This window comes from Struthio camelus, chromosome 9 (genome assembly GCF_040807025.1).
Source record: "Struthio camelus isolate bStrCam1 chromosome 9, bStrCam1.hap1, whole genome shotgun sequence".
Lineage (NCBI taxonomy): Eukaryota > Metazoa > Chordata > Aves > Struthioniformes > Struthionidae > Struthio > Struthio camelus.
In genome coordinates this window covers 6449908-6477774 of record NC_090950.1, presented here as the reverse complement: position 1 = coordinate 6477774, position 27867 = coordinate 6449908, and the positions used below count along the sequence as shown (strand labels likewise).

The 27867-nt window shown below is 37.1% G+C and overlaps 1 protein-coding gene across 1 annotated transcript in view; it reads left to right on the top strand.

Moving 5' to 3' along the window:
• The window catches only part of WDR33 (WD repeat domain 33), a 72241-nt gene that overhangs the window by 9515 nt on the left and 34859 nt on the right, over positions 1–27867 (top strand). Inside the window, exons 2-7 of the mRNA XM_068953954.1 lie at positions 8514–8738; positions 10672–10740; positions 11206–11310; positions 11959–12054; positions 12552–12703; positions 14481–14578. Of these exons, the coding sequence (XP_068810055.1) occupies positions 8535–8738; positions 10672–10740; positions 11206–11310; positions 11959–12054; positions 12552–12703; positions 14481–14578 (724 nt within the window). The 5' untranslated portion in view covers positions 8514–8534. The remainder of the gene's footprint in view (positions 1–8513; positions 8739–10671; positions 10741–11205; positions 11311–11958; positions 12055–12551; positions 12704–14480; positions 14579–27867) is intronic.

Below are 27867 nucleotides of genomic sequence, written 5' to 3'. Positions count from 1 at the left end.
CCATTTTACCTACGTGTGGAAGCAATTTTCTACTGTGGCTGGAGTGGTAAAGCAAGCCCTGTCTCTCGAGTCTTGTGCATTAAAGCATTTTGATTTTTAATGACGTATATAAGCACCTGTCTCCTGTAAGTGATATGTCTGTTTTGGAATGAGTTAAGGCCTTATTTTGACTATAAAATGAGATATGCCCGTACTGTCTTACCTGTCAGATTTTCATTTTGCATTCTATTTCATGATCAAGAATTTGTTTATCACTAGGAATGCAAAATTTGAAGAAAGGGCTTAAATTTGAGTGTAATTTATGTGCAGCTTAGCAGGCTCGACTGTTTAGGATTGTCCCCGGGCTCTGTAACTTGAGACTTTCTGTCTGGCTCTATTAAGCTTTTCCTCAATAACCTGTCCTCTCTTTGGCTTTGAGATGTCTTTATTTCAAATTTTCTATATGTTTGCTTTCTCTACTGTTCCAGGGGGTAGTGGGCTTAGCGTAATTGTATGTGAAACTTCTAAGGTATGGGTCGTCTTTTGACAGTTAAGTGTTGACACTACTTCTCTTCTTGTGGAAAATAAACCTTTTGAATCCAAAAGCTGCATCAAAATAATCAAATTTTGCCAGGTCTTGTGCACTGTACAGTGAAAATTTTTTTATTGATGTGTTAGAAATGTAAACTATTTTGTCCTTTCAGACTCCATTATCATTTGTGTGTATGTTTGGGTTGTGTTAAAAATCCAAAGGTTTAAACTTCGTGGGGAAACTGGGAACGTGAAAGTATAGAACTGAAATATAAAGGGAAGGAATTCTGTTTCTGCGTTTGCAGGTGTTTGGCCATGTCAGTGTAGTAGATTCAGGGCTGTGTGTGAAACAAAAATCACTGAAGTTCCTCCAGATAGGAAGAGGTTGTTGAGACTTTTGTCCAGAGTACTTTATTTTTGACTGGGCCAATGATTGTTTTAAATAACTATTTCCATATTTTTGAGGAAAATGTAGCAGGCAGTGATTTTATTTGGCATTTCATGTTGGAATAGAGTGATGTCAGTTGAGCAAGCCATCAAATCTTTTTTTTTTTCTCTGCTTTACATGGTCAGAATTTCTTCCCTATTTTGAGGAAAAAATAGAATACAATAGAGAACGATTACTAATGTGTTTTAGTAGTACACTTAAAGGTTGTAGAAGCCTAAGGAAATCTCTGCTTACTGTAGAGAGCAGTAACATTGCTTAAAAGCAGTCCTGCATAGTATAAGTTGGCATTTTCCTCTCTATTTTTGTGATTTGGTGTTTTCTATGGATCTCTGGTATATGCGGATAATTCAGGGATCTACACTCAGTAAGAATGGTCTTATTTTTCCTATGTTTAAACTCACTCTGCTGGTGTCTGCATGCCTTCTAGAAAACTTTCTGGGATCTGCAAATCAGCATACAGAAAATTACATTCTGTTGCAGTGTCTTATTTATTCTCAAGCGGGACTGAGATTTGTAAGTACTCAAAGGACAGGAATTTTATGTGGTTTTTTCTTCTTTTGTTGTAGACTTTTTGTTAACAAAATGTATCAAATTTTCATCACCGCAGGGCTAAGTTGCGCACCATTATTGTATCTTACTGATGCAAACGTTTCTTATCGCTGTTTTTACCAAACAGCGTGTACGTGCTGTTTTTACCAAAAGTAAAATAAAGTTCTGTTAAGCAGTTCAAGGTCAAGGCAGGTCATAGAGTGACTTTGAAGGTGAGAGCGTATTGTGGTTGACTAGTTTGGAATTTCTTCTGAATATAGCTATTATCTCACTTACAGCTGTTGGCAAATGCATCATCCGGGTGCAGAAACGTAAACATTCTTTCTGGACTGAACTGCTTTAGCTTTAGCTGTTTTACTCTTGATAGAGCAACTTTATCTGTCCAAAATCTATGACTTACAAAAATATTGTAGACTACTTCAGTTGAATTAAAGGGTGATTTTATTGAGGTTCTCTGGTGCCTCACATAAATGTACAATTGTCAGACTTTAGTTGATCTTATTTTATTTTTCAAATTAGTTTTAAACTTTTTTTGCAATACAAAAGGAAATTGAAGCACAAAGCTTTTCAAGGAATTGGTTAAACTAATACGTTCTTCATTCTGTCAGAGAATCGACATAACTTTCTCTTCTTCATGTTTTTTCAGGGCACAATTATTTTCTGTACTGTGAAGGAAACTATTTTCTGTCTTTTCCTTGGAGAAATGGTTACATCTCTGTAGAGCAGAAGCAAGTTACCTCTGCCTTGAGTTTAATGCATTGGCAGACATAGAAATTTAAACAATTTTCAAGTATATCTTCAGATATAATGTGTTGGAGCTTGCTGCTGATGCTAATTCTGGTTTTGCAGCATTTCTAGAAATGTGGGACTCCAATTGTAATTTATAAATCATATCTGCTTCAGCAAGTGGAGTAGGGAAAAATGTTAAAAAAAAAATGATTCAAAACTAATCTTTCACTAAGGTTTATTTATTCTTTAAAGGAAGAATTATCTTGGGATTGTCTCGTTCTGGTAATTTAAAATATCAAGAAGATCACTTCCTAAAGATAACATGGTTTGTGTAACTGGAGAATCGTTCTTCTCTAACCCCCACCTGGTGAATCCATGCTTTCAGTAAAAGCATGGGAGTGTAAGCAAGTCCTTCACTCTTTTCAGCCATTAACCCAGTTAAGGTTAAACCTATGTAAGAGAGATAAATGATAGGTATAAACTTATTTCTTTTTTTTTTCCTTCTGTTTTCTAAAACATGAAAAAACATTGCTGAAGATGGCACAAATAGTACATTTAAATCTGGAGTATGTCCTACCATGTAAATCTCTAATAGTAGAAAGAAAAAAGATTCGCAGGTAAGGAAAAAGGGTGGATGCTGAGATCTAGAAAGAATTTTCCCCAAAATAGCATGAATATTTTAGGAAGGGGAAAAGCATAGAAGAGCATGGAGGCCACTGTTCTCCAGAGAAGAGATGCAAAGTCTTCCAAAGGATTTGAGGGAGGAAGGGGGAAACAAAATTTGGAACCCCATGTTGAAACTTAATAAAAGAGGGAAGGGAATTACATTATATTGGACTTGGCCTGATATTTCAGAACAAGTGTGTTGATTTAGGTGCGCTTACAAACACCGTAATGTGAGTTCTACACATTAACCAAATGCAGAAGTGCGTTTTTTGAGATGACTGTTTACAATAGGATTTTTGAATGTAAAGAAATGCTACTAAAAAGAGATTGAGCAGTATCAATACCTTGTACGGGTGAAGGTTATGCTCTCTGTCTTATCAAAGCAAGATGGTGTTATGGATATATTGACCAACAAATTGTTATGCTAATTTTGCATTGTTATATTTTTCCATGTATTTTCCCTCTGCCTCAGGGAGCTGAGGTTCTTACCCTCTAATAGTATTTCTGGCATTGAAGGGCCTGATCCGTGTTTTGAATTCCTATGTGCTACTGCAATCCAAATAATTACTATTACATTTTGCTGTTCCTGTTATTCTGTAAATTTTTTGCTTTAAAGCTTTCATATACTTTGAATTTTCTGATACGTATTTAAACAGTATACAGTTGCTCTCAGGAATTTTTTATCACCTATTTTGTCCCTTATAGGCCATTTCAAGGGATTGTGTCTTAAGCTGTAGCACGTTCTGTGGTAGTGGAGGGAGCAGGAAGGCATAGGGTTTGGCTGAGGAACTGGCTTCTTGTGCTTCCCTGGAGAATAGCCTTCTGTTTTACTACTTGGAAACATACTTTTCTTTTGATGTGTTCAGGTTATTACTCACTGTACTTCGCTCTTGTTACTTTGAGTGCAGAGTAACTATTAGATCAGCAAGCATTTTAGTTACCAGTTATTGCACTTCATTAATGAGAAACCGTACATTTTGTATAAACCGTATAAAAATGTGACAAGATTATGCATTTTTTTTCTTCTAGTGTTAGAATATGTATAAGAACTGACTGATTAAAGGCATGATTTTTTCTTCATAATTTTCTAAACTAACTTTGTGTAAAAGGATGCTTTGGTATTTTTGTTTTGATTTAGCAGCCTGATTTGTTTTGTGCTGATTTAGTGAAGTTATCTGTGAATAGATTTGGTCCCATGATTTCAGGTAGCAAAGTTGAAGTCTGTTAATTGTCAGAACTGACTGCAAGATTCATCTTAGTATTTAAAAGCAAGCAATACCCAAATGAGATGGTGAAGTAACGTAAATGTTACAAAGTTAAATGCTCGTATCATCTTTGTAATCTTATTTGAGTATACAAACTACATGATCACTTTCTGTGATGGTCTAATACTGTGCAATTTTTTAGTTTTAAAAAACAGACCTCAGAAACCTGTCTCTTGCTTGACACCATGCTGTGCCCCAGATATAAGGTCATCGTCAGGTTGTTTTTGTTTTCAGGCCTGTTGTACAGCCACGTCTATCTGAATGCGAGGTAGTATAGTAAACTTGCCATTCTTTATGGACTGCTGTTAGGAATGAATAAAAGGCGTGCTTTATTTCATGGGTATTTGTTGGTAGTTAGGTACAGCGATGAACATTTTGGGTTCTGTCATGAGCCTCCCCCCAGTGCTAGGCTTTTACTTGTGCCTATTTGTCAGGCTTCTCGTTCGCTCTCTCTTGGCTGACCTTGACCTAGCTCTTTGACTAGTATGTTTTTTGTTTTTGTTTTCTGCTTATGCGATAACTCCCGCTCTTAATCTATTTCTTCTGTTTTGTCTTTGTCTTTTTTTGGTCCATCTGTTCCTATTCCTGCCTTCAGTTTCATGTCAGATATGCCTCCATTTACTCCCCAAGCTGAATGATTTTTCCCAATCTTTCTCTTGTCATATTACCTGAAAGGTAGGTCCAGTTACTAATCTTTTGGTACTTCTGGATAGCCTTATCCTTACCCAGTGAATTCATTATAAGCCTTCTTTATATACCCCCAAATTTGTGTAAACCCATCAGGTTTGAAGGAGTATTTGTGGGGACAAAAAGGGGCAAACGGACAGTCACCTCTCTGCAATGTCATGTGTCTGCTCCAAAAGATGAGGATACCTAAAAGAATGGCATAAAAAAATTCATTCCATAGTTTAAAATGTGTTTAAAGCTATAACAAACGAAATGCATATGATTGGTAAAATTACCGTCCAGAACAATAAAACAAGACCTGCCTGCCCTATGCTTGGTCTTTGAAAATCTCGCTGTTGCTTCTAGTGCTGTGCATTAAGGCAAAACGGAGTCTTCAATTTAAACCCTTGTTGATGGAGTCTTTAAGTAAAAGAAATTTGGTCTTTTGATTAAAAAAGAATTGGACATTACTACTCTGGATTATACGTTTTCCTCTAATACTTGTTTGCTTGTTTCCAGTTATCCTCCCAATATAACAGAGATTTTAAGTACGGATGTGGTGAGTTCAACCAGTTTTTAGCTGATACAGAGGAGCTGAAGGAGAGCCTGCTGAGGCATTGATTTGTCTCAGCAAAAGACTAGTTAGGATACTGAAAGTTAAGCGTTAACCAGCTGGTGTATTTGGCTGGAGAACATGTTCTTGGAAATAATTTTTCCATTTTCATCTGATAACTGAATGTATACCAGGAAATTCCTTTATTTCTAAAATTTACTTGTTTAGAGACTTCTCTCTGTGCTTATGTGCGCACACACACAAAGTACACAGTGATAATTTGGATGTAAGGGTATTATATGGATAAAAGCATGGTGTTTGAGGCAGTATTAGATGTAAATGATCATGAGCAGCTAAGTCATACGGAAATCTTTTTGCAGACTTGTACCGCGCTTGTTACTGCAATTAAGAAGCTTTTTGTAACAGAGGCAGTGATCTCAAAAGTTGGCGAAACAGCTCAGAGCATAAAAAGGACAAAAACCTTTGTTTTTCTAGTCCTTGTGTATCTTCCCTGTATCTCTTTATCTTGTCAGGTCCCCATCATGAGCTCAGAGCGAGAAGGGTATGTAACCACAGAAGAGGTGTAGTTAACACGTTTATGCCTTTCAGACTTTTAAACAGTAGTTGTTACTAAGGATGCCTGCACGTTAAGTGAGCGTTATTAATATTGATCTAAGCTAGAGACTGCTTGCACTGGCTGTGGGAATGTCCAGTCTGAACTGCTTCATGTTATAGCTAATCCCGTAGTTAGCTATATTTAGGACTGAAAGATGTTTCTCAGAAGACTTCTTTTCTTCTGAAAGATCAGAATGAGTAGTGAAACAACTTATTGCTTTGGAGTGTTCCTCTAAAGACTTGTATGTAGTGCTTTCTTGCAAATATATCTGATCGAAATATTTTTGGCAGACCCAGGATATATTTTTGCCTGCATTCATGTCATTGTTCTATAAATCTATTTTTGCGCTGCCTTTAAGGGAGCACATATGTGTAGCTTTGAACAGTCTGTCTTCTTTTCCCTCTAGAATAAAGCACTGGTAGGAATGGGAGCCTGTGTATCTTAGACTTGAGAGAGATTAGTCCTGGAAAAATTATCAAATTTTTGAGTACTTCCTGAGCTTTAAAACTACATAAAGAGTATTAAGAGTTGCATGTTTAATGTCAGTTTACTCGCTCAAGTAGAAGCTTCTCTCTTGATATAAAACCATTACTGTCCTTTTAATTTTACCTTTGAGGATTAACACTTGCAATTGCTGATGCAACAGTTAGCTCCCTTCTGAAGGGCGGTCAGAGCCTGAGATAGTGCTGGGAGCGCTTGAGGTACAAAAGGTTTGGCATCCTCTTGTTTCAGGCCGGCTCACTGTTGCCGTGATTGTGGTGTTACGGTGGTGGTTGTGGCAGTATTTGGAGGTAGACCCAGTATCTTACTGGACCTCACCTAGTGTTGAGCAGCTCTCAGGCAAGTGAGCCTTTCAATCAGCGTGTGAAGGCATGTTCATCTGAAAGGTTGTTTGTTTGTTTGTTTTATTTTTTTAACATTAGAGTTATCTATGTAGCTAATAGCCAGGTGTCGTAGCTTCTGCAATGCGTGCAGTTACCAGCGGGAAGGAGCGTGGGATTTCTACGTTTGCAAAGCCTGTGCAGGTTAATCCCTTCCCCGTGACAACAAACTGTCTGATGTTTGAAGGACAACCTGCCCCTTGCAATTATAAAGTAACTTTTAAAAACAATTAAACTAAGCAGCACCTTTAAACCCTCTTTCTTGTCTAGCATTTCTATCTTAGCTTTATTCTAATGTTAAACAATGGGAACATTTTTCAATTACTGGGATCAAAAAAGCAAGATCAAATTTTAAGTCTGGCAATTGAAATAACTTTCCAACTGTTTCAAATTGAGGACACTGGGAATTTAACTAAAGTACCTTCTTGCCCCTACAGACAAATTATTCCGCCTGTTTTTCAATTTTTCCAGTTTTATTTCCATTCTATTTATTAAATATGCCCTGACTCTGTAAAGACGTTAGTCGCTTACCATCTAACTTCAACCTTTATGCAGAGGAGGGATTGTCAGCCGCCTTTTGATGATGCCAATGTCCGTTTATTTTGGTTTAATATTTTTTGCCAAATTGCAACTAGGGGGAAAAGTACAAGTTGAAAATTAAATCTGAACTTTCACTGGTTTGGAGTAGTCATATGTCAGTGCTTAGTCTGAAGTTAGTGTTTACTTTAAAAACAGTTCATACTGGAGTCTTTAAATGCGAGAAGGTTGCTATGATCTCATCACTTGAGGATTTTACAGACCTGAAAAATGATTTTTTTCTTTTGTAAGCTCATTTGCCTCTACCAGAAAAAACTGATTTTAAAAACAGAAATATCTTTTACTGTTTGATAACCCTTTCCCACAGAAATCTAATTTTTCTTAACAATCTCAGTGCATCTTGTGGGGAGGATTGTTGCTCAGTTATATATATAAAATCATGAAGAGTATTTGATCTCTCTTAAAATTTTATTTATTTATTTTTAACGCGATGATAGAGTTGCAGGTATACCTGAAAGCAGAACATGATCTGTAGTGCATTCGTTATAACTATGTAAAGGAGAGGTAACTTTATTTTTAGATCCCAAAATAAGGTTTTAAGGCTACCCTTAGATATTTTTTCCTTGTTAATTGCATTTTTGAAAATGAGCTGGTATGTTGGTGAGCTACTGTATTTGATTATGGCTTAATTTGCAAGTGAGATATATATGCATGTCTCCTATTGTATATTGAATCTAAAATACCACATTCATTTGAAGGGGCTTAATGTTCCTTGCCTTTTCTTACACTGTTCTTACTGAGGACATTTCTTTTTATCCCCGGTACAGTTTCAGTTTAGGGATGTTAATCTGAACATTAGGGTGATGCATTTGAAAGCAGAATTGCTCTTGATACCGAACATAGTTAACCACTTCAGCTCGGTGATAGATGAGAGAGGAAGAATAATGTTCAAAGAAATCCGCAAATCTGACTTCATAATGCACTGTTTATTTCAAAGCAGTTTCTTTTATTCTTGTAGACTTAAGTTAACGGAGACATTAATATGGGCTTTTTATTATTATTATATAGTAACCTAATGTTTAACTTCTTGCAGCCTTTCAGAAACAGGATAGCCATGGCCACAGAAATTGGCTCCCCGCCCCGTTTTTTCCATATGCCGAGGTTCCAGCACCAGGCGCCTCGGCAGTTGTTCTACAAAAGACCTGACTTTGCACAGCAGCAAGCAATGCAACAGCTTACTTTCGATGGAAAGCGGATGAGAAAAGCCGTGAACCGAAAAACCATAGATTACAATCCCTCTGTAATTAAATATTTGGAGGTAAGTTAATGTTTTGTTTGAACAGCTTTCCTTCCCATCCTGAAGTTCGGCATTCCCCTTTTCACACATACACAGGGAAGTTTGGAATGTTGTTACTGTATTTTCAAATTAAATGCTTTGTAAATGCTTGTAAATTGAGCGTAGTATGGTGTTTGGCACCTCCAAATAAAACTGCACGTACGCACAACTGATTTTGTAGTTGCACTGCGAACAATGATTTTTACGTTAATGTCTATCTGTCTTGGAATTTTGACTTAGGTGGGCAGTGGAGTGTCTTGTATGGTAGTCTGACTTCTGAGTGGACAAATGAACCCCATGTAATGTTTCTTATTTTTGTTTTGTAACAGAAAATAACCAAAATGGGAGACAAATTATTCCCACTTCCCCTCCAAAACTAGGGCACCGTAAAATCTGTTGTCTCATCCTTTTACTAAATAACACTGAAAATTGCACTGGGGTCTCTGAAAATCCCTTTCTGTACAGTTAACAGCTAGAGAACAACTTTATTGAAATTCCATTGAAGAAATATTTCTGTATTTAAAAAAAAAAAAAGCTTATTTAGCTTTCTTGATGATATGGCAATACTAATTCCATAATGTAATTTGATGATCAAGATGCACTGTACAAGTGCTGGCTGTTAGCTCAGAAGCAGAATACAAATCTGCAAATCCGGTAATTGTTGGAGTCTGAACAGCAACATTGCGAAGATGTGATGAGCTGATTTAAATCTGCTACAAACTACAATAATGCACTGGCCACTGATGTTAACAATTTAAACATTTTCTTAATTATAAATTTAAAATTATCTCCTAGCATCTGTTTAAACACTAAATATTTAAAACAGTCTTGTATTTTAGGAATGCCCAAATAAGATTCTAGCAGTAGTAGACCTACTTTAAAAATAATTTTGGTAGTTTGGGCCCTTTTTTTACTTTGGCAGAAATAAGTAATATCAAAACTCTCTTTACTTTAAAAAAAAAAAAAAAAAAAAAAGAAAAGAAAAGAAAGAAAGAAAAAAGGGGAGGGGGGCAAAAACGCCAACAACCAAACCAAACAACACCTAGATCCCTGTGCCCAGATTTTGAACACTTACAAAGAATTAAGATATATCAGAATTCAACTCCAGTTCCCACTGCTGTACCTTTGAGGTGATTTGATGAGGGCCTGCCAAAATGAGAGTAATGGTTTATATGTTAGTCACTCTTGGCTTGAGAAATTCTGGGAAACTGAAGTACTGTGTGCCAGAAATGTTTTACCTAAAGTTTCAGCTTACGCTTCTGATATGAACAAAATACAAGTTGATAATATGTGCAGCATGAAGCTAAAATAGACTCAGTGTGAAACTGAAGAGATTTCATCCCAAATGTAAACAAGCTACTAGTCATGTCAAATGTTTTGATAAAGGTGGTGTTTATCATTACAGAAAACTTAATATATTGAGGATATTTTTATCCCTTGGTTGTCTAAGTTTTTATCAGTTTGAATGCGTTGTTATCTTTTACTTGATGCTTCAACCACAGAAGCTTGCTTTTTTAAGCTAATGTCAGCAGGTGGTATTTCTAGAGCTCATCAGCGCGGTTCCTAGTGGGATAAACAGCCTGAAAGTAAAGCTTTGGAAATGATTGAACGTGCTTCTTGTATAGTACCTATTGGCCTTTGCGGCGAAGTACCAATCATCTTTTTTATTGTAAAGTGCTTTTATTCTCATGAATTTGATGTCTAAGACTTTTTAAAGTCTTCAGTCTTTTGTTTACACTGTAGAAATTCTACTGGTTTCCTGAGACCAAAAGCCTTTAGCTGAGTTTTTTCTCAAATCTGTGGAGCCCATTTGGAATTTTTCAAACAGGCTGTCAACGTGTTCCTATTTTTCTGTTGTTTGAGAACAATGAAATATGGTCGTGGTATGAACTGAGAGTTGTTCTCCTCTTTCCAGAATAGAGTATGGCAGAGAGACCAGCGAGATATGCGAGCAATCCAGCCTGATGCAGGATATTATAATGATGTAAGTAAGTCCTTTTTACTTCCTGATGAAGTTCTGCGGGTAAAACTTTGCCCAGAAATGGAAAGGATTGTGCTTGTCGACTGAAGTTCTCTTTTTGTCCACAAGAGGTCTCAAAGATATGAAGAACGTCGTCTTCACCTTATGTTCTCTTGTTCTGTTCAAGTCTCTCCCAGAAAAGAGCTTGAAATGGGATAGACTGTTAATTTTTGGACTTAAGAACTCTAATAATGCGCTCAGCTCGCTGAATCTTAATAGGTTAGTTGCACTTGAAGAAGCTGGTTCTGGATGTTTGAAATGGTAACTCCTGCAGAAGTGTTCAAAACACTACTGCAGATTAATTCCTGGTAGTATATTGCTGCAAATTAAAAACTTGCCTTTCCAGAAATGGATGTTCAGAGGGTATGATTTTCTTGCAGTTTCTGTTTAGAAATATTGCTACTAAACCTGTTATTTCTTCTCTCATAGTTGGTCCCACCTATAGGAATGTTGAACAACCCTATGAATGCTGTAACAACAAAATTTGTTCGGACGTCTACTAATAAAGTAAAATGCCCTGTATTTGTTGTCAGGGTGAGTATTATGTTGATTGGCTTAGTTGCGTTATCTTAATTTAAATTAAAATAATATTATGCTTAATTGAAGGAAGAAACAAGATATCAGTAAAAGCTACTTCCAATTCAAAGTATCATGTGGAATGCTTGGACTCTGTGGATGCCTTTTCTGTTTAGGGAGATTTTTAGAAAAATTGTAAGGTCTGAGTACAAAACAGTTGCATTTCCCACATTTGAATCAAAAACTTTCAGAATATTTTTGTGGTGACATATTTTAACTTGCAGAAAAGAGGTTATTTGGTCTCTGTGCTGTTCGATTGTTGTAGCATCTCGTAAACTTTTCTGTGACGTCAACAGTATTGTGTTTAGTATGGTTATTGTGTGCTAGGAATGTATTGGTGCCAATAAGCTGTTTCTTCAATGTGACTGCATTTTTTTTTTTCTCATCGCTTTTGTAGTGGACTTGCTTTGTCTGGTGTTACAAAAGTCAAAAGCTCTCTGGCAAGGTCATGCTTCCCCCACCCCGCATTTCATGTCCACTAGAAAATCTCTTAGTAAATATCTTTTCTGCAGATTCCCTGGAAGAAGCTTATGATTTGCTTAAAGGGTTATGAAGAAATATTTGGGTATTACCTTCTCACAGTTGAATTAAATTTTTCTTTTGCAGTGGACTCCTGAAGGGAGGCGCTTGGTTACAGGGGCATCTAGTGGAGAGTTCACCTTGTGGAATGGACTGACTTTCAATTTTGAAACGATATTACAAGTAAGTTCATCTAGCAAGGTTTCTGCTTATTTCTTTATGGTCATTGAGCACGTTGTAGGCATACATCTTCAGCTGCTCGTCATTGGTCTGTGATCTAAGTGCAGTAATGGGAACCTGAGAGGCTTTTCTGTTTTTTTTTTTTTTAGTCTGCTCTACCCTGTGTCATATTGTGACTGTAGGCAATTCATTTAATGCTTCTCATTCCATCTCCATGTACTATACCAACTAATTTCAAGGACATAATGTGAATATAAATTTAATAATAAAAAACCACTTGGGTACCAAAGTGCAAATACTAGGTTTTTATTTAGAAGACAATTCTATACAGAATAAGAAAACTGCTGTTTTCCACAAGAACTTCTCAAATCTGAGTAGATCATCATTGTGTTCATTTCTCTGTTACAGCTGTTAAGTAGGAACTTTTCTGGCTTTTGTGTTCGTGTGGGTCAGACAGTGTTTGAACGTGTTTGCTAGAAGTTCTGTTTCTAACTTCACAGGCTCACGACAGCCCTGTAAGGGCTATGACTTGGTCACACAATGATATGTGGATGCTGACAGCAGACCACGGGGGATATGTGAAATACTGGCAGTCCAACATGAACAACGTCAAGATGTTCCAGGCACATAAGGAGGCGATTAGAGAGGCCAGGTTTATACACAATATACCATTTTCTGTAGTACCTATTGCCATGATTAGACTGTTCTCTAAGTGTATTCTGGGTGCAGAAATGCATGGGTTCTGTCAGATTCTGGGAAACTTCCTGCACCACATAAACACGGTATTTTCTTTTGTTTCCACCTTCTCACCGTTTTGCTGGCACCTTTCTGAACTAGTATTGTCCCAGTATCCGCCTCTGCAATATGTTAGAGATGTATTTGTCTGCCGCATTTTGCACTGGTATTCTTTTCATTTTTATATGGTGACGATGTGTATCAGTTATTCCTTTTTATACGCACTGTGTAAGACGACAATTTCATTCCAAATAAAGAATTCAGTCTTTAATAATCTAACTGAATAAAATATAAAGCCTTCAGAAATAAAACACCTGCATAGTTCTCACAAAATAATAAAAAGCTAAATAAAGTGAAGAACTGCTTGGCTTGGTGAAGCCAAGACTTCCAGTAATGCTAAATACCCACGCAGACTGCCACATACAGAAGTCTAATGTTAATATTGAATGGGTTCTTCAAGCTTGAAACTGTAAGCAGACCATTGAAAAGAAGACTGTAGGACATTCTCTTGGTTCAGTGTTGATGCCTCAGTTGTGCAAATGTCTATTTTATATTGAAAATGGAATCTAAAGTGATACTACCAGTAGTATGTAAATGAAAGATGTTTCTAAAGCAAACTTGCACATAATCTTTAGTAAGATACGGAAATAGAAGATATGTTTTTAAAGTAAGCCTGAAGAGAAGCTGCAGACCCAAAATAAAGCTAAAGCAGTGTTTCTTCGGGTTCAGGTGCTGGCCCTTGGTGGTAAAGGTTCACTGCCACAAAAACGCTTTCCACTAAGGTCACCATTTTTCTTTAATAGGGTGCAGTATTTCCTGCCAGAGTTTGGTTATATGAGGAGTGCTTACATTTGGGTTCAGTTACTGTCCATCGTGCCCATACACTGAATTCCTCTACTATTTTAAGCCCCTTCCTGATCATAAAGATCTAGGATTTCAAGAGATGCTCTCATGGTCTTTCACTGCACCAGAAAGGAAGTGGGTGCCTGTCAGTTGCTGGAGATGTTCTGGCCCTTATCATATGGCTAAATAACTCCTTGCTTTTCCAGTGACTTTCATCAAGTGATACTGACTGTTCAGTCTGGAAGCTGCTTCTATGTCTGTAGGATTCTTTTCGGGGTGGTGATGGGGTGGGTAATAGGGAATTTTCCTAAATTCCTTTACAATAAATGGTACACTTGTTTTATATACCGTTTTTTTCCAACAGTTAATCCAACTAGCCTTTTCCTATGACCAGCTTTCCCTTATTTTTGCTTCTCTGCTGCAAAGCACCTGTGGCTGAAGAGGAGTTTTTTCCTAAGAACTGTTCTCCTGTGCTTCTACACAGTGTCACTTTTATGGTATTACCCAACATGACAAACTAGGGTGGCAGTTACCAAGTCATATTGATGTTGCTTCTCATCCTGCAGAGAAGGCGCTACCGTGTGCAGTTATAGGTAGGAAGGTGCTAAGACAAAAATTCTGGATTTTTTTCCTCATTTGACTGGGGAGAACAATGCAATAGTAATCCAATGCTAAATTCATGTCTTGTGATGAAGTGTCAGTTGGCAGGCACAGTGTTCACTTAAGTCCCTATGTTCAAATGCCTCCTTCAGTGTATAACACCTTACAGTATAATTTTGCCCTGTCTGAGAAGCATAGATAATCTGTTAAATGCTGACTTCTTTCCCCTGCTGTGTGTCTTCATGTAACAGTTTCTCACCCACGGATAATAAATTTGCTACATGCTCTGACGACGGCACTGTTAGAATCTGGGACTTTCTACGTTGCCATGAGGAGAGAATTCTTCGAGGTATGTGTACCAAAAGTACTGATTGGGGTATTTCAAGAGGGGCTAAACTTTTTTTTTTTTTAAACTAGGTGTTCACAATACAGAAGTATCAGCTTGTCTCCATTTTTGTAATACATCCCTGTCTTAAATCCTCCAAACAAGTTTTTAATTGACTGCTGTTATAGTCAAGCCTTACATTCAGGCTGCAGTCTGTGTACTGTCCACTGAAAACTCTAAGCGATGGAGGCGGATATAAGGAAATTTTTCTACTCCTAATGTTGGTAGAAACAGCTGTTTCTACATCAGGAATACATTTACTTTCTCCACAGCTTAATCTTCTGACCACTTTTGCTTTAGAACAACACATCTTCATGCAGAGGATTTCATTCTTTCCGTGGGAGTACCTTTCGTTCTGATTTATTTCGAAGCAAGTTAGTTAAGTGTTTCTCGGCTCTTTAGAGAAGCAGAGCGCTTAGAGAAAACAACTGAATTTTGATCACACCATGCATAGCACATGCAAATTATCCAAGCTTCAGTTCAGTAATTTTCTGTCCAACATCTGCGCTCTAACTTCTGGTGCCTTTCCACTGGCTACTTAGGAGCTTTCTCCCTCTTTCTGCCACCTTGTTGAGTCATAACACTAGCTTTTGACAACTATTCCTTTCTTGCAGAAGATGTCAAAGGTATACGGTTTAGTAGGAAGATAATGCTAAAGGCTGCTGTGAGATTGGTGGAGGATGTAGGCATGCAGATAAGCTGCAACGAAGATGTTCAATAAAAACAGAGGTGCGCAAGCTCGCGTAGGTGCGCTTTCTTTAGGTGCGCAAACTCGTTCAATGCTTTCTCAAACCAAGGATTTTTTATTTTTAAGTAATGCTTCCAACTTGGACCTGCATTACATATTTCATGAATTGGAGCTCTCCCTGCTTCTCTTGACTCTTAAGCTCTCTTCTTGTTTTGCTAATGCAGTACTTCAAACGTCGCTGCTCTGGAAAGACACTTGGCTCCACTGGGCAATGATGATTTTCTATCGGAATCCGTTTATAGACGTTACTGTAGAAATGTATTCTTTGCAGGAGCTGGCAAGCAGATTTCTAGGCTATGTCATGTATATCTGTTATTCTGGAAGGACTCAAACAGATTCAGGACTGGTTTGCTTGGTGCTTTACAAAGCAATACATTCTGCACTAAACATGTCCTTTTCCCTCCTCCGTGCCTGTACTAGCTACTCCGTTAAGTTGCGTGAAGGGAACAGGGTTTGCCTCTGTGCAGAGTTTAATCCAATGGTGAAGACTGTAATAAACTTCCATTCTATATTCTTCTAACTTTCTGCATAAAGCAGAAGGAGCAAAGCCTTTGATTTAGGCCACAGAGAACAGAACTTGCGTTCCATATCGTTCTGTTACCGTACATACACGAACATTGTGAATATATCTCAAATAGAATTATACTTCAGTTTGTTATAGTCTGTACCTCCCAAGCTACAATTTTATTTTGTAGCCTAGCTGTATAGTTTTACTTCTACTTATATGGTGTACTCATGATACACTTCAACTTTTAGGTTGGCAATAGGTCAAAACTTCACATCTGTCTATGAAATTGAGCAGAATGGGTTATTCCTGTTCCTGATAGCAGGATTTCCCTGCTACCTGATAGCAGGGAAAGAAGAAGGAAAAAAAGCCTTGAGCGTGTTGGGTGGGGAGGAAATGTTTCTGCAAAACATTTTGAGTTGGGTTTTTATTTTGATTCCCCAGCGCTATTTAACTGATCAGAAGACTTACTCAGGAGAGCTGTGTGGGTAACTCAAGTTAGCTTCCTTAGTGGGGAAAAATACAGGCTTTCATTTGTTGTTTGGAGTTTAGTGCTTATGGCTTTAGGAGACTCATCTTCAAACTTCACTGATCTTTTCACTTCTATATGTGCGTTCTGCTGTTACGTATTCAGGAGTGTGACCTGTAACATCTTGTTTAGTCCAGCCTTAAAAATATGTGGATTCTCCTGCCATTGCCATTGAAAAGCTGCAGTGGTCTGTAAACTAAAATTCTGGTGGAACTTCATTAAAAATATGTTTCGTTTTACACAAAGTGTTTAGATCAAGTAACATGATAATGAATAATTTTATTTCCTGATTTTACAAACTGCATCAGCCACTCTGGTTAATGTTGATGCCACGAAATTAAAGGGATTCTACAGTATGGTTTAGATCCAAAACTTTACTTCATGCATCATAATGTCCTTCAGGTTTTGCATACTGAATTATGAAAGTCCAATGAAACTATCCATTTGCAGTCAGATGCGTTCATAAAATAGTTATGACTCTCAGGGATCAAACATCAATATTACATTATTCCTACTGAGTTTTCAGCAACAAATTAGGGACATGATTTAAAAACAAGCCTGAGGACTTCTAATGCTATAGACTGCTTTTAAAACAGTTTTTATAAAGGGCATTAAAGGTAGTGGGGATGAACTTTGCATATAGGAAAGGGATAAAATCCTATAGACTTACTATAGATGCTTTTGTTTGCACTGGAATGAACTAATATGATTTATTTCCATTATACAGTGAAACGTTTTCCTCTGTTTAGAACTGTTCCAAAAGAGCAGTTTTAGACTTATCTCCCAGGGATGACTGGGAAAGCAAATTGGAAGGGGTAATTTACATGGGTGTTTTTTTTTTTTTTAAAGGTTTTGCTGGAATTCTTTCAGCTGTCCACAATAGGCTACTCGATGCTTTCAGTAGTTAAAGCCACGAATATGTGGGCTGCATGAGAAATGCACTGGCTCACCGTGTTCTTTTTTTTGCCAAAATGAACAAAAATAGGACATCCTCTATTGCTTTGTGTAATGCCAGAAGTTCTGGACCTTTTTTCTGTAACCTGGCTCAGAGTCCATTGGCTGCCCAGCTTTTCAGTAATTTTTCTTGCTTTGCTGCTGCTTCTACTATTGGGGTTTTCCAGGGAATATTGGTGGGGGGTGTGCGTGTGTCTCTTTTATCCCTCCCTTTTTTTTTTATATTGTAGTGATAAAGTACCTACAAGTCAATCAGACCTTCTTTAATATCATAAAGAAGTAAGAAAGATGAAAGTTTTTATTTCTTGGGAAATCATCTTTAAGTATTTAATCTTTAAACAAGTTATCTTGGAAGGTTTTAAAGGAGAGGGAAAGAAAGCGTCATCAGCTATGTAGTAGTTACTTATCTGTTCTGCTTCCCCTCAACTTGATTGTTGTCATTATTTTCTCTGGAAGCAAAGCTGCTGTCCTCAGGAATCTGCACCGGTAGTTTCTGCCTATGTTAATTTCTGTGATGTTACCATCTGAAAAGGATGGAGACAAGTCAACTTTGGTGCATTTGTGAAAATGCACTGTTAGGAATCAAACGGTTGTTAAAACATAAATGTTTCCATTACAATAACTAGGCATGGAAAGCATTCTATAGAATAGCAATATGTTGTTTTCATTTCATTAATCTATGACCCAAAGGCATTTCTGATATTGGCACTTATAACAAAACAGTCTCAGGTCTTTAGTCTAAACAATTACAATGAAGTTAATGCCAGGACTCATGTAAACAGCCTCCATTTCTGTAAGAGCAGTCATGTTGATGTTTTTCATAGCATTAGCTTCATCTGAAATAGTTCTGCTAAAATATATGCAGTAAAAATTTGATGTCCCTTTATTTTTATCCAGAAATTAAGGTAATTGGTGATATAGCTGGTGGCTTTGAATCTCTGGGTATTGGGTCTGGGTTTAACGTATTACTTGGAACATTTTGAGAAGATTATTAGCAAACACATTTCTAGATTTTTCACAGCATGAAAGCATGGGGCAGGATGTTACAAATATATTTTTAAAGGTTGTCACTTCCACTTTTATTCCTCCTTCTTCCTCTCAGCAGCCACACACATGCATACACCCTCCCCCTAATAAAACTGTATGTTTGGGAGCACTGCCAGGTGGACATTTTAAAGTCTAGGTTAGCTGTATGTTCCCAGGACTTTGGAAGCTGCCTGGTTTCAATAGGTCTTTTGGGGAAGATGAGTCTCCCCAGCTTTCTTAAGGGTGGTGCTAGAGGGCGGCTTTCTGCTTTCTGACTGTAAACTAGACTAATAAACTAAACTATTTTCCAGCCAAGGTATTTTGACAAAAGCTTTTGGTTTGTGTAACTTGGACAATTGAAAGCAATCACGATTCCTTTATGTTCTGTCTGAATTTAAGATCTGCAGTTTGTAGCAGCATTTAATTTCTTACCAGTACATGATTCAGTCTAAGGAAAAGTCTTTTTGCCTGTATCTTTAGTAATATTCTTTTGATTGGAATTTCCTAGTCAGGCATGAGTTCAGTCCAAAAAATCATCAGTTAAAAAAATACCGTGTGTATATGCATATGTGCATGCTGGAAGTCACTACAATCATGATAAATCATACTATTTTTCATCTGCTTGCAAGTTCTAAAAGACATACCTCAACAGCTAGTTTTACTGAAATAGCTCTGAAGAATTTGTTTCTTTTCTTTTTCTTCCTTCTACTCTGTTTCACGATATTCATTAAGGAATAAAATATCATGAAGTGCTTTAGCTGTTTAAATCTGTTTTATGGTTTGTGTAGTCTGAGCTTTCTGCATGAAGGTACAGGATCTCTTCAAAGTTTATTTGATGTCCACTCCCTAAGTTAACTAGCAGATCCTGTACTTAACATTTAGAGGAGGTGCGATCACTGGTTAAAAGGAACCCGGGAACCAGAGCTAAATCGTGCTCCTTGTTCCATGCTGCAACACACTTAACACAGCAGAAATCTGGGTATACTTCAGTTTGCTCCTCTAATTTTAAATGCATGTTATTAGCTAACTCTTAGCCTTTGAAACGATAGAAATTTAGCTTCTAAAACTTACCTTTTCCAGACACGTGACTGAACTCCACACTGGATAACTTAAAAAATTATTGATGTTTGCTGTTTCAGTCTTTTTTTTTCCCCTTTTTTTTTATGTGAGGTTTTTCTTTGGATAGTTTTCCTTGTTTCAGTAGGGAAAGAAGACCCTGCAAATTCAAGACATGCATGCATGCCAATACTGTGTTTCTTGTAAGCAGGCATAGTGTTTAAATCTTCAAGTTTTGGAATGGGCAAGTTTCTCTGTGCTGTTAGGATTTCAGGTATATCCAGTATGTTTTTTTAGTCTTCTGATGCATCCCTACATGACTGAATATTAGAAGGACTTTTCCTCAAAGCAAAAGCCCCACATGAGATGAGACCTGGCTGATATTGACTGGCATCACCCATGTCAATCTAGAGAAGGCAAGTCCTTGAATTTTTGAACTTAAAAAGACAAGCTGTTTTGAAATGGCTAGTATTTAATTGGTTAAATCCCCTTGTTGTTAATTGTTTTTAGTATGCCAACCTATGTTCCAGGTCTTTGATCTTGGTAAGTCTTCATTGCTAAAGCAAAGTTGGGGAGTGAGGGTGAATTGCAGCTAAGGTGGGTTTTTTTTGTTTGGTTGTTTTTTTTTTTCCAAGTACTATTACACTCGAGATGGCTGTGCATCAAACTTTTCATGTATTTTATCATAAGCAGTGTTAAGGAACTCATTGGAATGTTTATAGTGAATTGGTTGGCTTTTTCTCTTCAGTTAGAGTTCAGATGACTCTTGCTCCGAAATACATGTCAATCTGATTCACTTTTCCAGTAATGCAGGAGCCCTTTTGTATGCATGGTGCCAGCCTTGATGCTTCCTTTTTGGGAGTTGCATGCATAGTGTTCTTGGCACAGTGTTAATTGTGCTGCTAGCATTCACTTTTTCACTGCATTAGGAGAGCTCTCTGGTGACTTTGAGATTGAATTGGAAATCTTCTATCTAATTTCCAGTTTCACCAGCGGAAGCTATCAAGCAAAACATATTTTTCCCAGTGCCTTTCTCTATGCTTTTCTTAAATTCAAGTAGCGCTAGGAACTTAGGACATGAATGTAGATACACGTTCTTGAAATCCAGAGTTCACAGAATGCCTCAGTCGCTCTGCTGCTTGTTAGGGTGCTGTGTCTAATCCACACAACAGACTGGCAGAATCTGGTCTCTTGCTGCATGAAGCTTCTTTTAAAAAAAGAAAAAGAAAAAGAAAAAAAGGAAAAAAAAAGAAAAAAAAAGTGTGGTCTAGCAATTTTATTTCTGAACATGATTTTCAAGGCTACAATATTTTGACTTCTTCCACATAGGAAATTTCACTTGAGATGGACTTTATTTAAAACTTGTAGTTAAGTTTGTGTTGAAACAAAAAAGTCTGTCTAAGAGTTGAGAAACTTTCTTGATATGCTGACTTCTGTCAAATTTTTATTTGTGAAATGTTTTGGGCTGGCCAAAACAATGCCCGCTTATTTTGATCAGCTGTACATACAGGTTCTTGACTTCTAAAAAGTAGCGGGGAGGGTGGGTAGCTTCGTGATACAATTGCAGAATGCTTTTGCTCTGCTCCCCAAAACAGTTGCAGGAGATCAGAAGCTCTCGGGAGTTCGCTGCTTCTGATGTGCCTAGAAGGATTTAGTTTGTATTGCAGTTTTATTCTGAGTTATGTTCTGCTTTAAATACAAATACTAAGTTTGATATAACTCTGATTCTCATCTAGAATCCCATGTTTAAAAAAAATCTGAAAAATTAGTAACTAAGAATTTTTTAGCATTCTCAAAGAAAGAAGCCTAATCATGAGAGATGAGTCAAAGTATCATGCTTTAAAAAAAAGTTCTGCTGGCCATTTCTGTCAATCTTTTCCATAAGACAAGAATAAAGAGGCACTGAGTGAGAATGAGATTATTTCAATGGTTCAACTTTTCTTTCTCCCTGAAGAGTGCCCTGAAGCTAGCATTTACATAACCTTTCGCATGGAGTCCAAGGCCAAATTTTATACCAAAAAGCTAGTATTTGTTAATCTATTTTACTAAGCTCAGAATATCGAAAAGCCCCAGGGTTTTGAGGGAGAGCCAACTCAAAATGCTGCTGGATAGAAGATACTTTCTAAGTTATGCATTTGCCTCTTTAGGGTAGCTTGCAGCTGCTTCCTTGTGTGTGTGATAATTGCAAGTGGTAGAGGAATCCTGGCCTAGGTGAAGACATCCTTCTGTACAGTTTGTTAGCATAAATATTTCAGTGGTGAGAGCTTTTATCTGTTGTTGCTATGTACGGAAGTGACCTTACTGTGTCACAACACTGGGCATAGCATTCAAGATAATCAAGATCGCGCCTTCATCGAGAACCATTGACACAGGAGTGAGCTTTGTCCTAAAGCCCTGCTCGCCACTGAGAGAGGAGAAACATGATCCAAAGTGGATTATATTGATCTCAAGGAAAAAAAGTACTGTTAATAAGATGATAGCAGTCTTCCTTTTCCAGCACAAGTAGAGTAGTTGTAAAGGATGCAGGTTATATGCATTAATAATGGAAGCTTCTATATATCTATCACCAGTACTTGTTGTCTCAAAGGTTCTCAAAGGAAACAAAATGCTTATGACATAACATTTCTGGTCTGGAGTTAGTCTCAGGCAAATGTTAATAACCTCTCTTATTTCATAAAATCTTATGCAGATAAATACTCAGAATTGGGCGCTTCGTTTCACTACGGAATCTTGTAATCTTTCGCGGGACATCCTAGTTCCTACTTGAGTGGAACTACAGAAGTATGTTATTTCTGAATAAATTTTTAGAAGTCTTAAAAACAAAACTAAAAACAAAGCTGCCAATCCTTGGTGAACAGAGATCCATGCCGGTCCTTAGAAGTGTTTCGTGCAGACTTCCTGACTACAGTTTTCTTTTGTGTGAGGATTAAGAGGACTGCATTCTGCACATCTTCCAGTCACTGTATTCAGAAGCTTTTGTGCATCTAAGTAAGCACAGACTTTGCAAATCATTTGATATTTCCTTTTGCACCATTTCAATTCTGCGTGCTCAGATTATTTCCCAGGGTAGGTATGTTTAGCTCTGAGTAATAATCTTTTTTCGTAGCAAAACACTTTACATCAAGTTTTGCCACATGAATAACATTACAGTTCTCATACTTAAGGTTACAGGTTCATATGCATAGCCAGACACTGGGAGATAGGGTGCATATGTTTTCCTTAAATTAAAGTGATATTTCTTTCTTCCATTGCTGCTTGGCCTTACTTTCCCATGAGAAAGATGGTCCTATTCATCTCACATATTGCATTTGTAGGAAGACAGCAGAGTCAAAAAGAGAAACTGGGAACATGGACTTAGGTAGCAGGCTGGGAGAAAGAGTTGAAAAGGAGCCCTGAAAAAAGTTGAGGGAAGGGTCACTAGAAATGTGAAGGATAGCAACTAGGCAAATGGAGAGGCTGCCTAAGTATGAGAAAACTTAATAAAAAAAGGACAGACAATGTAATGGCTGAGGAAATATAGTGGCAAAGTGAGAAAGGAGATGGGAATGAAGTGGCAGAAACTGGGAGAATTTACCTTGCTGGGACCGGTGGGACAAAACAGGGAATTGCTGGAGCATCCAGGAGAGGCTGCGCGCTTGGGACATGAGTGGACAGTATGTAATGTATGAAGAGCATGTGTACTCTAATGTGCATGTGGAAATGTGTAATGTGCGTACCCAGCTACATATATATACCTTTTCCCCTGGTATCTTTTAAATTCTACATTCTAAATCCAAGTCATGACTTCTAGAGACTTAGGTATGATGAGTTTGAGTACAGTTGGGAGCACGTTCTGTATTCATTCAGAAGATGAGTATGGAGTGCTCTTTTAGTGAGCTAGTGATGCTATCATTCTTTTGGTATCTACAGGTTAGTTAAAAACTTCTTGTCTGTTATCAGTCCCTAAGAAATGCTATGGATCTTCATATTTCTTTTTATGTTTTTATTACACTATCTACTCAACGCCTATAAAACAAAACTACCTAATAGCTGCTCTTGAGACCTAAGGCTAGCTCTAGATTGTTTCAGTTCAGCATATATTCTGTGCAGGCACACACGTGTTGTGCACTGCTGCAAAAAGGATTGAATAGATTAAGCATGCAAGCACACAATGGAAATTTAGTTCAAGTAGAGTTCCAAAACTTTCCAAGCGACTGAATTTCATTTCACAATGAAAATACACTTTAATTTTGCCACTTACAGATAAAGGCTTTTTTCTTGAAAAGAAAGCACTTCTGAAATGAAGACATTTTTATCTTTACTGTTGAAAATGTGTGTGTGTGTGTGTGTATTGCAGGTAGAGTAGCAGTCTTAGAATTTTTCTCTTAGTGATTAATAATGCTACAGTTGAGTTATGCAAATTGTATAAAGTGTCATAAGCATCCTTTTTGGAAGTGTCAAACCACAGTTCCTATTTTTTTTTTAAACTTACCTTCTGAAATTAAAGAGATGCTGGGACTGTTAAGTGCCTCAACTTCCAAGGAAGCACAGCCTTAAGGATCAGATGTACAGCCATGTAGGACAAAACTGCAACGTTACGAAAAATACTTAACTTTAAAAGTTTCACAGATTAATGTTTCTTCCGTCCTAGAGTGTTTGGATTGCTATTGGAAAGTAGTAATTCTTATCTCGGTGGAATCACCTGCGATCTCTAGTTCTGCAGGACGTTATTTTGATATGTTATGCAATCCTTCAAGTACTGGCCTGTAAGTGACGATTTTAAAGCACAAAGCTTATTTACATATTCTTTTTAAAATGTAATATTTTCTTAATATTAGCTGTAGTGTGTATATATTGATTTCAGTAAAGATACATAGGTAGATCTATTCCAGATGTAACTACAGCCCCATTAAGGTGTGGTTATTTCAGTTCAGGACAATTTTCTGGATGAGGCCTTAGTCTGCAGGGGTTATAAGAATCTTGCATAGATAGTCTTTGAAGATAGAAAGTTGTCCTTAAATGGGACAACTTTGTAAACGCTGTTAAAGATCCTATTTTGGCCACTTATTATTCATAGAAATTGGATGTGTACCCTTTGCTCACCAGAACCAGTTTTTTAAAGGTAGCATATAATTACTATAAAAGTAAGAGCCTACCTTGAGAAACTGGAAGTTAACTATCCTAAGACTGGAGTAGGAGCAAGGTGCTCCTACCAAGTTCCCAAGATCTTAGAAACCAATTTCAAATGTCTGTTTGAAAAAGCTTGGGGATGTGTGGTCTTGGCAGCTTAAAACTGGGAAAAATAATATCTTTTTGTAAAAAGCAAACCCAGCTTTTTGGTGTTGCCTGACAGATGTATGTTTTCTACCACAGGCAAAGTAGTAGCATTTTCCTGTGCCTTTAATAACATTTAAAATATGTTTACATGGTATCATATTAAATAAAGTCTTTTACATTTACAACTTCCATCACTTAAAAAGTCTTCCCACAAAAACAAAGTGATTTGTAACACTCAGTAAACTAATAGTGTAACTGGAGCTATTCCAGACCTCTAACAAAGGATGGGGTGAATTGAGGGGAAAAAAAAACTAGCTCAGTATTCAGTCTGTTTTTTGTTATTCCAAAAGATGTTAGGGAAAATCAAGTCTTCGTATTTATAAAATAATTTTACGTTTGAACTTCTTCTCTTTATAGATGTTCTTCTCTTTCTGTCCTCTCCAAGATGATTCTGCTTAGGTTTATCTTTCTGTCTGTCTTAAGATAGCGTTTCTAATGCCTTTGTGTACCATAACTTACTCTTGTGTCTAAGCAGCTGCAACTTAAGGAAGGCATGGCTCTGATTACTATTTACTAGTCTCGTGTTGAGAACTTGCATACTAAGACTTCCTTAGCATTCTCCCTTGTTTAACACGAGGCCTACTACTCACTGAGAACTGTTTTTCCTCAAAAGTTGAGGTTCTTTCTAGCTTCATAAACGATGAGTATGCAGAAAGATTTAAAAAATTGGGCATCTTTCAGCTCAATGAAGAGCTGACATTTTTTTGCCAGACTTCCCACGGGGAAAATTTTTGTCTGAGACTGGCACAGAATTTCAAACAACAAATTTTCCTTTGAAAACAGAATTTTCTTGAGTCCTTTCATACGTAGAGATATGTAGCACAAGTTGATACATAAATGATATTCACAGGTAAGTAATTCCCTGTTTAAATACAAGTCTTAGTGGGAATCCTCAGAAGTTGGAGATCAAACTCTTGTTTGATGTTCCAGCTATGTTGCCATGATAAACTAAACACTATGGTGAAGTTATAAGTTCTCATAAGAAAAAAAAAATACAGTTAATTTCCTTCTCTAGTCCAGCACAAAACATATTCAAGATGCCATTCTTACAGGGGAGATGGAGCATATCATTTTCAATTTTTTAGCCATTTTCTTAATGGTACAATGGAACAGTGTGAGAGCTTTGCTTAATTTTAGATCTCATGCAGTCTTAGTCCTTGGAGGTTTTCAAAACCACATTGGATAAAGCCCTGAATAACGTGGTCTGACCTTATAACTGCCCCTGAGCAGGAGGTTGGACTAGAGATCTGAGGTCCTTTCTAACCTGAATTATCGTATGATACTGAATTCCCCTCTCTTGCCACGTGTTGAGGGATCATCATCTTTTGAACGTTAAGGTCTTGGTATCTGTCTATCTCAGGCTGGAGGTTTTCTGCGTTTTAACTTGAGGAACAAAAAATCTTAGTGATTTAACTATTAATTACCTTCAGCTCTGCACCTGAATATGTGACATAAGGAACTGATCTTCAATTAACTGTCAAAAATTCATTATTTTTTTAGTTCGATTCTTTTTCTCCCCACTTTTAGCATGATTGGAGGAATGCACACTGTATGTGGATTGGAGAGATTTGTTAATGTTTATTGGAACTTCTTCCAAAGACGATAAATGTTTGGTCGTTCCATAGAGATTAACTATTTTTTGGCCTTGAACATTACTGAAGATGAAGTACTTGCTTAGAGCGTTCCCACAAACAATGAAACTTTGCAGTAAATAAAATGGAAGATGTGATAGAAAGCTGTCTGGATCTTTGACGCTCCATCTGATCGTTTAGTAACAATGAGGTAAAAATATATATGTTTTTTTTTTTTTGAGTCTCTATGGGTGTCCAGCCTTTATGATGGTACCTAGCAGCATGTTTTAGGGACTTAATACTAGTTTGCTGCTTCCTTGTTTCCAGAGCACACGGTCCTGAAATATATTGTGAATGCAGTGTTGTAAAGCCTCAAAGCTTATGCACAGTTAAAATAGATGGGTAATGTTTGCTTTAAAAGAAAAAAAGGAAGAAGTAACTTAGATACTAACTTACTCCTTAAACTCTCCAGCTGCTTTGCCATTACTGTTCCTGAATATGTATTTTTCTAGATCATATTTCTAAATTCTCCAGAGGAGCCATAAGCAGGCTCTGCCTGTTCACAAACAGCATTCTTTATGTCCAGATGAAATGGGTATTACAAAATAGTTTTTCTTTAGAACAAAAGCTGGTTGACGTAGGTGAACAGTTAAATACACGGTCTCAGGTCTTGACCTATATGTCTAAAATATATTTTATATTTTCATGTTCAGGCATATTAACAGAAGACTGTACAATATTAAATATAATTTTGAGACTGCAATTTGTCTTAAAATTAACAAAAGACAAAAAGTTACACCAAAAGTTATTGTCTTGAAACATGCTACTTTAAGCTCTCAAAAATCCAAGCCAGATTTGTTCTGGTGTCTCCATTTTTCTCTCAAAACTTCCATGTTTTTGAAGGAGTAACAGACATCCAAAGAAATTGAATTTGTGTTGTTATCTGGGCAAAGTGAAAGGATCCTTGTAGTCTATTCCGGATGAGTTTAGAAGGGAATAACAATTAATTTCAAATCTGTGGACATAAATCCCCTTTCTAAATTGTAGTTAATAAGTACCAAGGAACAATTATGCATAGAAAATAGTGCCTACACGCTTACCAGACATACTTGTATATAGCAGAGTGGAAAGTCTAAAATTTCTAGCAAGATGTCTCCTGCGTTCTGCTCTTTCTTATTTATGGGGATTCATGGGGAGAATTAATGCTTTTGATTACATCCGCTGATATATCTAGCGGAAGGGGTCAAACGAGCCACACCAGCCTGTCTTAAGGACTCAAAAACTTGCCTATTTTAGATCGGCTGGTAGAGTTGGATAAGATGATGTCGTCTTTTCCCTACGGGTGTTGCTCTGTGCTCTCAAACCATCACACCTACAACCACATGCCGCTTCCTTAGCGGGAGCTCTACCCACCTACCTAAAATAAATGTGTAAGGTTCTCTCTTTTTGGCAATATGCACATTCTCAAAATCATTATTCTCTTGGCTAGTTTGCTAAATCTAGCAATTAGGAATATTGACAATGTTGATGAATATGCATTTCAGTAGA